Here is a 12,543-nt window from a genome sequence, read left to right as displayed (position 1 = left end):
CGTTTCATCGATGAATATAATCATAACATTAACTTTTATTATTATTTGCCGTTCAAAATCAAAGATAATTGCACCATCCCAAAAAGTTCCTTTCGACAAGAGTAGAATTCATTCACGGCCATCGTGGCCTAAAAATGTCATGGACTCATAGCTGGTCTAAGTTGTTAATGATCAAAAATGAGTATTGATTGTTTGATAATCGACAAGTTATCAATGAATTGTCGCACCTCTACATGCAACTCTATCTTTTACATTTTTACTACATTCCATACTGTACATGCAATGGGCTTAATTTTCAATTATGCTTTCTTTAAATCTGGTTATTTTTGACAGGATTATGCAAAATATATTTTCCTCAGCTATCAACAGTCTTGTAAATTCATGGTTTACTCCTTTATATTACAATATATACTTGCACTTAAGTCTATTTTCATACACATACAATATACTGTATGATATATCCATACCAATATATTCAATATGTATCACAACTTGCATAAATTCCTTTCAATTTTGTTACAACATCCGAAATGCCTTTCTACTCTTGCTTTCACAGGTATACTACCCTGTGCGCCACCACCTGGTGCAACACATGATCAGTGCCATGCAGCGTCTGGGCTTCACTCCCACCGTGACCATCGAGCACAGGAAACTGGCTGTGGACTTGGCCGAGGTGGTCATCAAGTGGGAGTTGCAAAGGATCAAAGACCAACTGGTGTGTACGCGCGCATTTTTTTCTCTCGATATTCTGTCGACAGTAATACGTCTCTATCCGTCCTGTTCTGGTCCCGCCAGCCCGATTCCGATGCAGAAGCGGGTTCCAGCGGTGAAGGGACGAGCGGTTCTGTGAAGGGAGGGCTCTCCGCAGAAGGCGCCACCGCCGGACAGGATGCTAAAAGATTCCGTACGGCGGCGGGAACGGCCTCTGCTGTGAGCTAATTTAAATTCTATTACTTGCTGTTTCGTTGCCTCCGCCAAAATTAGCAATCACTTCAAACTGTGCAACGGTTGCCCTTCAGCTGTATTGTTTGATAATGATTGCAGAGCAGTTTGTTCAAACAGCATCGCTCTAAGATGAAATTTGCCAGGAGCAGACAGCATCATTTTCTTATTTTTGATTTGCGCCATCTGAAACACAGTAATTTTTTATCATTTTGAAGCGTCAAAACTATCATTTCTGCCACATAAACAAAATTACTTTTCAAAGCTCAGAATAATCAACCTTCCAACAACAGTGTAAACATTTTTTGAGATGAAGTCCATCCATCCAATTTTTGGTTATATGCTTCTTGGAAATGAATGTTTTATGTTTATTTTCAGTAAAGATTACATTTGTGTCTGCAAAAAGACAACTGTTGGGGTTTTCTTTTTATTTTTAGGTGTTTGGTCGCAGTCAGACTATGCCAGGCACTGAGACAATGCTGACCAAACCTGTTGACAAGCAACATACGGACACGGTGGTCAATTTCCTCATCCGGATTGCATGCCAGGTAACACAATCCAACACATTCGGTACTGAGCAGTAATAGAGATGCTTGTTTGCATGTAATTGAGTTTTAATGGCCTTGTATTTTTATTGTGGTTTTCATGTATCGCATGTCACTTATCTTACCAATTGGGAAATAAAAAAAAGTCGATCAAGGTGGGTCAGTCGACTTTAAAAATAGGTCGACTTTATATTTGACTCAAAGGTCCGCCAGATTGTTGTTTGTCCCACCGTTTTCTACATGAACCATTCTAAAAATCACAAGTTTGGCATAATTTCCAATTACAACAAGAGCGACAAAAATAAGGTCACGTTCAATTACTTCAAAGTGCAAAATGCATGCTACGGCTGTAATTTAGGGGGGAAAAAACACGTATTCATCAACAATAACAATGCCTGTAAAAAAATTGTGAAAGAGGATCAGATTGTTGCCGGAGCTTGTCGCTAGGGATTCTTTGGTTAAAAAAAAAAAATCAACTCACGTTCAACCTTACTAGAATATTCATAGAAAGAAATAGAGGGGGGTTTTGCTCCACTTGGATGGAATAATGGATAGGATAATCGATTTGAAAAAGATTCTAAAGTGACAGCTATATTACCAATGCGCTGTGCTACACTCCATAAATTCGATAGAGACAATCTTTCAGTTCTTTGTTGCTTAATAACAGAGCATTGTGCTACTCCATCAAACCCAGCAGGTAAAAAAATGTCAGGGATAATGATCAAGCAGATGTACACAAAACTCCATAGCCAGCAGGCTTTCATTGTCAGCAATCGGCCTTGAACCGGCATGCTGGGTATGAATGATGGTTTCCATAGTGTGGTAGTGACTATACCACTGTCACATTCCTTGTCACGTCAATGAAATGCTGCCTAATAGCAACGTTCTTGCTACTGGAGGCTCTCCTTGACCTACGTGATTTCTCTCCTCCCCGCCAAGCGGGAGTGATATTGGAAGATGAAGACTCTTTGTCAGTGGCGATGATAAGTGTCCCAACCCTTCTAGTGCTCCTTTCCTCTTCCTGCATAGGTGAATGACAGCACCAACGTGGCCGGGTCTCCGGGGGAGCTGCTGTCCCGTCGCTGCGTTAGCCTGATGAAGACGGCCCTCCGACCGGACATGTGGCCTCGCGCCGAGCTCAAGCTGCAGTGGTTTGACAGGCTGCTCATGACTGTGGTGAGGAAGCAGATACATTACGTATTTTGCCATTTATTTAAAGAAATTCTGAACATTTAGGTGCTGTTTACCCCACCTCTCGCTGCGGAATGAACTTACAGTCTAAAAATAGTTGAGTCAAATTTGCCCAAATTGGGTCAAAGGGGACCTAACCTCAAGTTAGGGTCACAAGAAGAACCACAAAGCAATGCAAACCACCCCCAGGATAACATTTCAAATTTTGAGTGCAGAAAGCATGCTGTTATAATCATGCAGTTCTTAGTATGGTCCAAAACGTTAACATTTTTGTCAAAATGAAAGCAAGTGTTTTAGTTTGATTCATCACAAACAAAATCATTCACTGAGGACAAGTGAAATCAATACATATTTGATAAGCAGGGCTGCAGAAAATATTAGATAAAGGGATGAATCTGTCAAATAGTTTGTTGATTGATCGTTTTTATTGTTTGTTTTTTTTTAATCACTTTTTAATGGGGGGGGCTATTTCAGATCGACACTGCAGAAACTGAACGGTACAATTTTTTTTCATGATTTTTTTCCTGTATTGGTTCGTAAAATGTCAAAAAAGCTGCAAAAATGTTGATCTTTATTTTATATTTTAGAAAGTAAACTAAAGATGTACTGAATTTTACAATGCTAATTAGTCTAAAAAAATCTAAAAAAAAATCTCATCAAGAATCTAAAATTTTTAAGGCGCAAACATTTATAAAAAAATGTGTTGATTTATTTAATAATCGATTAGTTGTTGATTATTTAATGAATCATCACACCTTTAACGATGTGCACTGTATTGTTGTGATTATCTGATGCTTGATGACCGTGATTTTTACAAGTACTTTATTCACTATTTCAGCGAAACTTCTGTTAGCATTCCCTCCGCAGCAGGTTGCTTCTTCCCAAAGGACTGCAAAAGTTTCCTTGTCACAGCTTAGTTCTTTGTGCTTCCGCAGATGCCCGAGTCCTTTGTCTGTTATCAGTTTTACATGAAGTGAGGCACCAACAGCCATAATGACAAAATAATGACAGTGGCAAGATAGCAAGAGTCTATTCGGGTCGGCCTGCGACTTGTTTTTCAACTCCCCGCCCTCTTCGTATTGAACCCTCTGTCCTTGCCCGCCGTATCGCCGGCCCGCGCGCCGCCGCATCTTCCCTCGCCCCCTTTCTTCTCGGTCCCTCGCCGCAACCTTCTCCCGTCACCGTCCCCGCCTCTGTTTTCACTTTGTCTCCCTTATCTGTCGCTCGGCTCTGTCTCCGCTCATCTCGCCGGTCTGATTCGCAACCAACAGACAAGACAAGGTTATCGCCGCACCGCAACGTTATCCCATATTTTCTTTGTACTCCTGCGGGGATCATTGCATCAGCTGTACCGCTGTCTCTGCCTGTGTATGTTCTATAGCTGCCAGGCACCCACTCCAGATTTCACGCGGATGCTGTAACAAACAAGGGTCTATGTAGGTCTTATTCCGACAGCACGCAGGTTTCCGTCTCCTGGGGAGTACGCTCGACATGTCCGTCAGGTTAATGAACAATGCCCTACATCAGATTAGCTTTTATTATCTCATTGTATTGTCAGTGGGTAGGACAGGAAGAGGGTAATGGGAGAAGGCGGCGGGAAGAGACATGTACACAATTACGAGCGAGCATATTCCCAGCGTGCATGTCTAAAGATACTGTTTTTAGTCATGCGGAGCAAGATCAATACCATCCTAATTTCCACCCGAAGCCTTATCACAGGGGTCACCTTGTTCATTAGTCAAGATTAGTGCCATGGATCTGTCTCAGATTATCCTCTTGACCTTGTCATCTTTCTGCACCTTGATTGCAATTTAGTCCAAATTAGGGCTGTACGTGTGGCATTGATCTTTGGTTCGGTACAAATCACAGTGGCTTGTTACTTTTTTGGGACTAACACTTCTGTGTGCGCAGTATTGATTTTGGAGTCGTCTCGATTTTGTATTTAAGCGGATAATTAGTGATGGTTATAGACAAAAGTACTTGGACACCTGGCCTAGAAATGGATGCAGTTAGACCATTTTCAGTCTTGTGGAAATATTCGATTTCCTCCATATCGCTAAGTTGTATTCGCACAGCATTAAAAATCCTTAATTACCTGCAGAAACCATGTTAAAATCTTAAGTATCCCTTAAAGTGTCAAGGGGAACCCCAGGAGATAGTAACATGGACTTTTTATGTTGCTCATCTGCCAGATAGTAATGACAATTTGCATAAATAAAATGTAACAAAAAGCATACATTTTGCAAATTAGTCACCGTAACACAATTTGCAATAAGTTGCATCATATTCCATTTAATTTGCTCTTAATTTGAAAAAAAAAATATGTGTGGTGAATATGGTAGAATGTCAGTTGGATCTTTATCAATTCATTATGAAAAAAGTGCAGTCTGAGGTCAGTCATGTTAGATAAAAGAGTCCTGCTTTTTCCTGCAATGTCTAATTCGGGAAACCTTTAACGTCAGAGTCCTCGTTGGGCAGGACAATGTCTTCCACAGAATACTTTCTCCTTGTTTTAGTTGATTTATTGTATTTCTGAACATTCACACTGTCCTTTCAGGAGCAGCCAGCTCAAGCTAACATCGCCAACATCTGTACCGGATTGGAGATTCTCTGTTTCCTGCTGACTGTGCTACAATCCCCCGCTATCTTGGCCCACTTTAAGCCCCTCCAGAGAGGCATTGCTGCATGTATGACCTGCGGCAACACCAAAGTCCTGCGTGCGGTTCACTCTCTCCTCTCTCGCCTTATGAGTATTTTTCCCACTGAACCCAGTAAGCTCAACATTTCTAAATTCTAACAGTAAAAGCCCAGCTTCAGATTGAATGTAGAAACTGAAACACCGTGCCTTATCTCATTCCAGGCACGTCCAACGTTGCATCAAAGTACGAGGAGCTGGAGTGTTTGTATGCAGCTGTAGGCAAGGTCATCTACGAGGGACTGACCAACTATGAAAAAGCCACAAGCAACACCAACCCCACGCAACTCTTCGGTAAGACGGACTAACTGACTCCTCCTGTGTATACATACACCCACACATTCATTTTTTATGATTTTTCGCCTCCGAAATGAAGCGACCTCAACTAATTAAAAGCAATTAAACAAAACCGCGGGTCATAAAAATGCAAAATGATTAGCGAGCATCTCGAGATTTTAAATGAAGCCCACAATCCAACCTTTGGAGAGGTTGTACCCTGAAACATTAATTCACTTTCATTCCTCCCTTTGTGAACATTATTTCTCACCATGCAGATGGCAGAGATACAGGAAAGTCAAAATCCAAGCATGTTTAATCAATAGCACTTACATTCTCATTTGATTTCTTCTAGCTTTCTGAATACTCAGGCCAAAAAGCTATGAGCTATGCATCGCATTTCCCCGAACTAGCAGCCGCGGTCAATAAAAGCCTTTTGGTCTTTTTATGTCACAGAGGTAGTGCAGTAATGCGTCCATTTGGCCAAGAAAGCGAACGTTCCAAAATTCGCTGTGGGGAGCAGTAGCAAGGGCGGGGGGCTCAATTATACCCACCTCTACACCTCCTCCCTGACAACACGGAACTGTTGTGTCGCAATAAAAAAAATCAGGCTGGGGATAGAACCGAGCATGTGCTGAGTGCAGGAGCGTGTTTTGTGTTGTAATTCTCACTGCCCGGCTCATCGTTTGTCTTTCAGGAACACTGATGATTCTCAAATCAGCCTGCAGTTACAATGCAAGTTACATCGATCGCCTCATCTCGGTATTTATGCGCTCGCTGCAGAAGATGGTGCGTGAACACCTGAGCCCCCAGCAGGCCAACCCAACGGTTACTGAGACCAGCACTGGTAAATAATTGTGCAGAAATCAGTCATACACGCTCAAATAAATGTATTGGAAAGTGAATGAATTCTTTAGATTTAATGTGTGAAAAATAGGGATATCCCTCAATATTTTTAGCAATGGTTATGCTATGTATTTTTCCATTGGACGTTGAATTAATTAGATGGAATTTACTGTTTATTAACCAGTTAATAATGCTTATTTTATATTCTTTAGTGATACAAATAAATCAATTACAATGAAATTCAAACTTCATTTACTGATTTGGTCAATGTTTTCCCAAGTAAATACAGATGTTTTCAAAATTATTATCATGGGCGATTATCTTGTTCATAATCACTCTGTTTTTTTGTGAATGAATACAAAAAAAAATAATGAATAATTAACTGTTAAGAGGCTGAAGTCTAAGGATTAGGACAATTTTAAGTAAAAAAAAAAAAAAATACATTTGTAGTTATCAATTAATTTGATAATCTATTAGTTATAAAATAGTCATTTTGACCGCTCTATGAAAATGGCACATGAAACCAAACAAAATAAATTCCCCTCAAAACCATTGTAGTTATTTTTTCTTGAATTTCGTGTTTCTGTCACTTGACGTGATTGAATGAACCTGCTTTTTATTTCATATATGCTGCCACTATTTTCAGTAGTCATTTAATGCCGATTTTAGCAAACACATTGATTCTCTGTTTAAAACCATTGCAAAAAAACACGACCTCTCAAGAACACCCGCTTTTTTGCTAACGCTCCTGTTCTCACAGTGACAAGCGAGCTGGTCATGCTGAGCCTCGACCTGGTGAAGACGCGACTCTCCGTCATGAGCATGGAGATGAGGAAGAACTTCATTCAGGTCATTCTCACCTCACTTATTGAGAAGTCACCGGACCCCAAAATTCTCCGCGCTGTAGTCAAGATCGTGGAAGAGTGGGTGAAAAATAATTCGCCGATGGCCGCCAATCAGGTGAGAACAATGATGCAGTCGAGTACAAATTTCAAAGAGACTAAGCGACGCTCTTCCTCCTCTTCCTAGATGCCCAATATTCGCGAGAAGTCCATCTTGTTGGTAAAGATGATGACCTACATCGAGAAGCGTTTCCCCGATGAACTGGAGTTAAACGCCCAGTTCCTGGACCTCGTTAATTACGTCTACAGGTAATTACCGCTATTCATCATATAGCCAAGTGGCCGTGCCACCGCTGCTCAGCTGCCCTTGTATTCATCTCATCGTAAGGGATGAAGGTCGGGCATGGTCACGCAGGAGGAGAATGACACGGGATGTAACAAGGCAATGTTAAGAGACGGTGGTGGCACTTCAAAAAATGAGTGAGCCTATCGTTGGACGGATGGGATGGCTGAATAGAATTCATCTACTTAACAGTTAGAATCGTTGCTGATATCTGGTAGGGCCTCTAGGAGGTGATGTGGGCAGCGGGTTGTGATAAAGATGTGTCTATCACAGCGCTCCATCTTATGGCGAGGCACCAAGCAGTTGGGGGCTTCTGCGGTTGAGACCATCCTGTTGACTGCAATTCATCAAGCCGTGATTCACTTTTGGCTGCGCCTTCCACACTTTCGACTTTTAATCAAGGCAAATGGAGCCTCTAGCCCTCCGCCCCATCTGCTCTCCGTGTCTGGAGATTTAAAATGAGTAGTAAAGCTATGATTGACAGCGAGTAATGATATTGGAATAATAAAGCAGCTGTGCTAGAACAATGTATGATCAGGAGAGTGCTGCCAATAGAAGCCATGTCCAGCTGTTGGAGCCCTGTCTTTTTTTGGTTCCTTTCATCTCGTTCTTTCTCTCTCTCTCTCTCTCACGCGCTCTTTGTTATGTGATACATATCACAGAGAGTACAGCTAAATGATTTCTGAATTTTGACTTTTTTAAAAATTTGTGTTTATGCAACCTATTAATGATTAAACAGTTTTTATTTATTATGAGGCCGCTTGCAATCCTGCCTCATAAGTGCTGTCCATGATTTTCCATCCATAGGCGTACCTAGCCATTAATTTTGCATTTTTAAATAGAGGCACATATCTCCTGGGGTGAATTAAAACAAATAAAACCTGGCTTCATTTTTTGTTAGAGTGAAGAGACATGCAATTTTGTTTTTGCTGTTTAACCCTTCGCTGGGCACAGTGGCTGCTTTTGGCCGGTAGTTTTTTTTTCTATTTTTATGTCCTAAACATGCAAGAATTTTCAGGATTTTAGAGGATTATAGTGGTATGTTAGAGTTTAGACAATGGCTGTTACGGATGCTTTCGACTGTTTTCCCTGTTTAGACTATGTGGCCGCTGTGCCCTGTAAAAGGTCAATATTTTAACTCCTTCTGTGCCAGAGACTGGATTTTCAGTCACTCTTTTACCCTAATATTTGAAAAAAAAATGCGTAAATTTGTACATAGGATAAAATGGCTGGAATCTGTAAGGAATTAAATTTTTGGAAAAAAGTCTGCCCTCTACAGTATATTCAGACACTTTTATTTGCAATAATATTTGAAAAAATATCTTAAATATATTTAATAAAAATATATTGTATTCTAAGTACAAGGGCTTGGAAGTCTGGAAACCTGAGACGTACAATTACGCCTTTGGCATCGAATGACCTAATAAATCAGACCCTTAGAGTCAACTCACAAGCTCTTATATAATTTATTCCTTCTCACCATCCAGGGACGAAACTCTGTCAGGGAGCGATATCACGTCCAAGCTAGAGCCAGCTTTTCTCTCCGGACTCCGCTGCACTCAACCTCTGATCCGAGCCAAGTTTTTTGAGGTGTTTGATGCCTCCATGAAGCGCCGAGTCTACGAGAGGCTGCTCTACATCTGTTGTTCTCAGAACTGGGAGGCCATGGGTAGCCACTTTTGGATCAAGCAGTGTATCGAAGTAAGCACTCTTTTCGGCATTATGCCGAGCTAGCAATTCCCAGGTGTTGTTTGCTCAGTTCACAACTCATTTTTGACTTTTCCTATCTGCTCGCCTAATTCTCACTGATCACACCTACACCGATATATTTGCTTATTAGCTTCTGCTGGCGGTGTGCGAACGCAACACCATAATCGGCACCAGCTGCCAGGGATCAATGCTCCCGTCTATCACAAACGTCATCAACTTGGCCGACAGCCACGACCGTGCTGCTTTCGCCATGGCGACGCATGTCAAGCAGGAGCCGCGTGAGAGGGAGACAAGTGAGACCAAGGAGGAGGTAGGACGCTGCCAAACGCAAGCGCGCGCGCACACACACACACGGGAGGCGGCGGGTTCTATCGTAGTGGGGACATCTCAATGACATAATGCATTTCCTAGTTCCTAATCCAAACCTTAGCCATTACAGTAGCTTGCCTAACCCTTACCTTAACCTCAACCAAAATCCAATTCAAACCAAAACTCTAAAAGCAAGCCTTGACCCTCAAAAAAAGTCTGAACTTGTCTACCAAAGGTCCCCACAAGTCCAAGAGGTCAATGAAATCTGCGATTTGTGGCAAACACCAAGTGCACACAAACACTCACACACGTTTCCACGGCTATACTTGAGAGGACATCCATTGACAAAAATGCACTTCCTAAATTCAACCATCATCATCTTAACAAGTGAGAACCGGCCTAAATCTCCTGCCTTCTCCAAAATGTCCTCACTATGTCGGTAGAAAACTCAAAACGGATCTCACATGTATACAGGAAAACACACATACACACAAATATGCAAGAGTGATACAGTGTCTCACATCAATTAACACATTATCCCATTAGACGTGTGCAACATGGAGTGCATGAAAATCATCACTTTCCCTCACACTTTCATATCTCCTGCCTCATACATTAGCGTGAATGTCATTTCCGTTTCCTTTCTAGGATGTAGAAATCGACATCGAATTAGCTCCAGGTGACCAAACCGCTATTCCCAAGACTAAAGACCAGGCTGAGAGAGATGCCGGCAACCAACTGCACATGCTTACGAATCGTCATGACAAGTTCCTCGACTCTCTACGAGAAGTCAAGGTAACGACCTCTTGGGTTCCCAACGATGTATTTTGTTGAAGAAACTGAAATGTAACCGCCTTGTAGAACAAGGAAATGATTACTCTTCATAGCTGAAAAGTACACCCTGCCATTTTAACCCGTGTCTTTGTTAGACCGGAGCGCTGCTGAATGCTCTTGTCCAGCTGTGTCACATCGCCACACCTCTGGCTGAGAGATCCTGGGTGCAGCTCTTTCCTCGCCTATGGAAGATTCTATCTGACAGGCAGCAGCACGTGAGTGTAATACCAAGCGGTTATATGAGCGCAGGACTTGGGATTTTTTTGCGGGACGTGTAAGACGTGCGGTCTCGCAAAATGATGAATTCCAAAAATGTCTGTCAGGACCAAAACACTGAAATGGTCGCACAAATATGACCTTCATCTTTGCCATCGCAACACACATGATTGTACTTAATGAGGGAGATTCATTTATGCTAAATATGGAAATGAGAAGCTGAGGAAGGAAAGCCTTAATGAGCTGAACTAATAACCAGATGAATATGGAGTATTTTGAGAGGGGTTGAAAGGCCTTGATTTGAAGTGATTGAGCTCTTCAGTATCGGCGAGATGCAGCCATTAAAATTAAAATGATCTTTTCCAGAGACTTCTAAGTCATACGCGTGCTTCGTGTGTTTATTCCGAAGCCTGTTTGGCTCCTTATCACATGATGCCACAGCACCTCACCTTGTAAGCGAGTGCTCTTTTTCTCCGCATTTAGCATCGCCTTCCCAGGAAGGAATTTGATGATCAATTGCTCTTCATTATTACCAGCTTAATTAAAGTGACCATCAAGGCATTAAATATTCAATACTATCAATAGGCGCTGCAAATTATATTCAACTGGAATGCATCATTTATTTGTGTGTGTGTGGATGCGCCTGCTGTGTGTGTGTGTGTGTGTGTGTGTGTGATTCATCTCCTTGTTGAGATTATAGAAAACGTGTATTATCTTTAATTGGAAGTCAAATTTGTAATTAGGTAACGGCCAATCATGACTCAACTTGCAAGCGTTTGGTCAGTACATAAGTCTTGAGCAACTGTGATGTCGTTTTCGTTCAACAAGCAAGTGGATGAATTTTACTGATTAATTCATGTTCCACAAACGCAACATGAACTCGGAATGCCGCGCTGAGAATAGTGGGAGAAAATTGCCATTAATTTCCTGAAATTTTAAGGAAATTGTTAAAGTGGAGTAGTTACGTTTTTCGACAATAACGATCCCTTCTTTTATGGTGAGGGAGAAATTTTATACATGAAACACGATAACTATATGTCATCCGATCTGCGGCACTTTCCTAAAATCAACATGTTTACCTCACAGGCATTATCTGGAGAAATGAGCCCATTCCTCTGCAGTGGCAGCCATCAAGCCCAGAGAGATTGCCAGCCCAGTGCCCTCAACTGCTTTGTGGAGGCCATGTCTCAGTGTGTGCCCCCAATTCCCATCCGTCCCTGTGTGCTCAAGTACTTGGGTAAGACGCACAACCTGTGGCTGCGATCTACTCTTATGCTGGAGCAGCAGGCCTTCGAAAAAGGCCTCAGTCTTCACACCAAACCCAAGCAAAGTACAGAGGTCTATGAGCAGGAGAGTATCACACCCCCTCAACAGGTAAAGAGTTTTGATCCTGTTTCTTAGCATACTTTTTGTGTGTTTTGACTTTTAATGTGTCCTGAAACACAGTTTTTTTTTTTTGTTGTTTGTTTTTTTTTAGGAAATTTTGGACTCTCTGGCAGAGTTGTACTCTCTGCTCCAAGAGGAGGACATGTGGGCAGGCTTGTGGCAGAAGAGATGCAAGTTCCCCGAAACTGCCACAGCGATTGCCTACGAGCAGCATGGCTTCTTTGAACAGGTGAAGTGAGGGAGGGTGTTTTGCAGCACATCGACTGTAAATGCATTCTAATACAACATCCTTATTACATCATTTTAACTCATATGACCGCCTGTTACTTGTGCGCCATTGACGTGAAAAGACGTCAACGGGAACTTACCACATGAGCGCCACTGACGGCAACACATTTTTTGTTTGTC

The 12,543-nt window shown here is 41.9% G+C and overlaps 1 protein-coding gene across 1 annotated transcript in view; it reads left to right on the top strand.

The window, feature by feature from the left end:
- trrap (transformation/transcription domain-associated protein) overlaps positions 1 to 12,543 on the top strand; it is a 74,697-nt gene that overhangs the window by 28,276 nt on the left and 33,878 nt on the right. The window contains exons 40-54 of the mRNA XM_088439362.1: positions 557 to 715; positions 796 to 930; positions 1,380 to 1,490; positions 2,517 to 2,663; positions 5,236 to 5,449; positions 5,539 to 5,667; positions 6,347 to 6,496; positions 7,256 to 7,455; positions 7,525 to 7,646; positions 9,168 to 9,381; positions 9,521 to 9,700; positions 10,348 to 10,494; positions 10,629 to 10,748; positions 11,836 to 12,123; positions 12,227 to 12,364. Coding sequence (XP_088295488.1) covers positions 557 to 715; positions 796 to 930; positions 1,380 to 1,490; positions 2,517 to 2,663; positions 5,236 to 5,449; positions 5,539 to 5,667; positions 6,347 to 6,496; positions 7,256 to 7,455; positions 7,525 to 7,646; positions 9,168 to 9,381; positions 9,521 to 9,700; positions 10,348 to 10,494; positions 10,629 to 10,748; positions 11,836 to 12,123; positions 12,227 to 12,364 — 2,454 coding nt within the window. The remainder of the gene's footprint in view (positions 1 to 556; positions 716 to 795; positions 931 to 1,379; positions 1,491 to 2,516; positions 2,664 to 5,235; positions 5,450 to 5,538; positions 5,668 to 6,346; positions 6,497 to 7,255; positions 7,456 to 7,524; positions 7,647 to 9,167; positions 9,382 to 9,520; positions 9,701 to 10,347; positions 10,495 to 10,628; positions 10,749 to 11,835; positions 12,124 to 12,226; positions 12,365 to 12,543) is intronic.

This window comes from Hippichthys cyanospilos, chromosome 17 (assembly GCF_059441005.1).
Source record: "Hippichthys cyanospilos isolate Australia breed blue-spotted pipefish chromosome 17, RoL_Hcya_1.0, whole genome shotgun sequence".
Classification (NCBI taxonomy): Eukaryota; Metazoa; Chordata; class Actinopteri; order Syngnathiformes; family Syngnathidae; genus Hippichthys; species Hippichthys cyanospilos.
The sequence above is the reverse complement of the archived record's forward strand: the minus strand, read 5'-3'. Positions and strand labels throughout refer to the sequence as shown.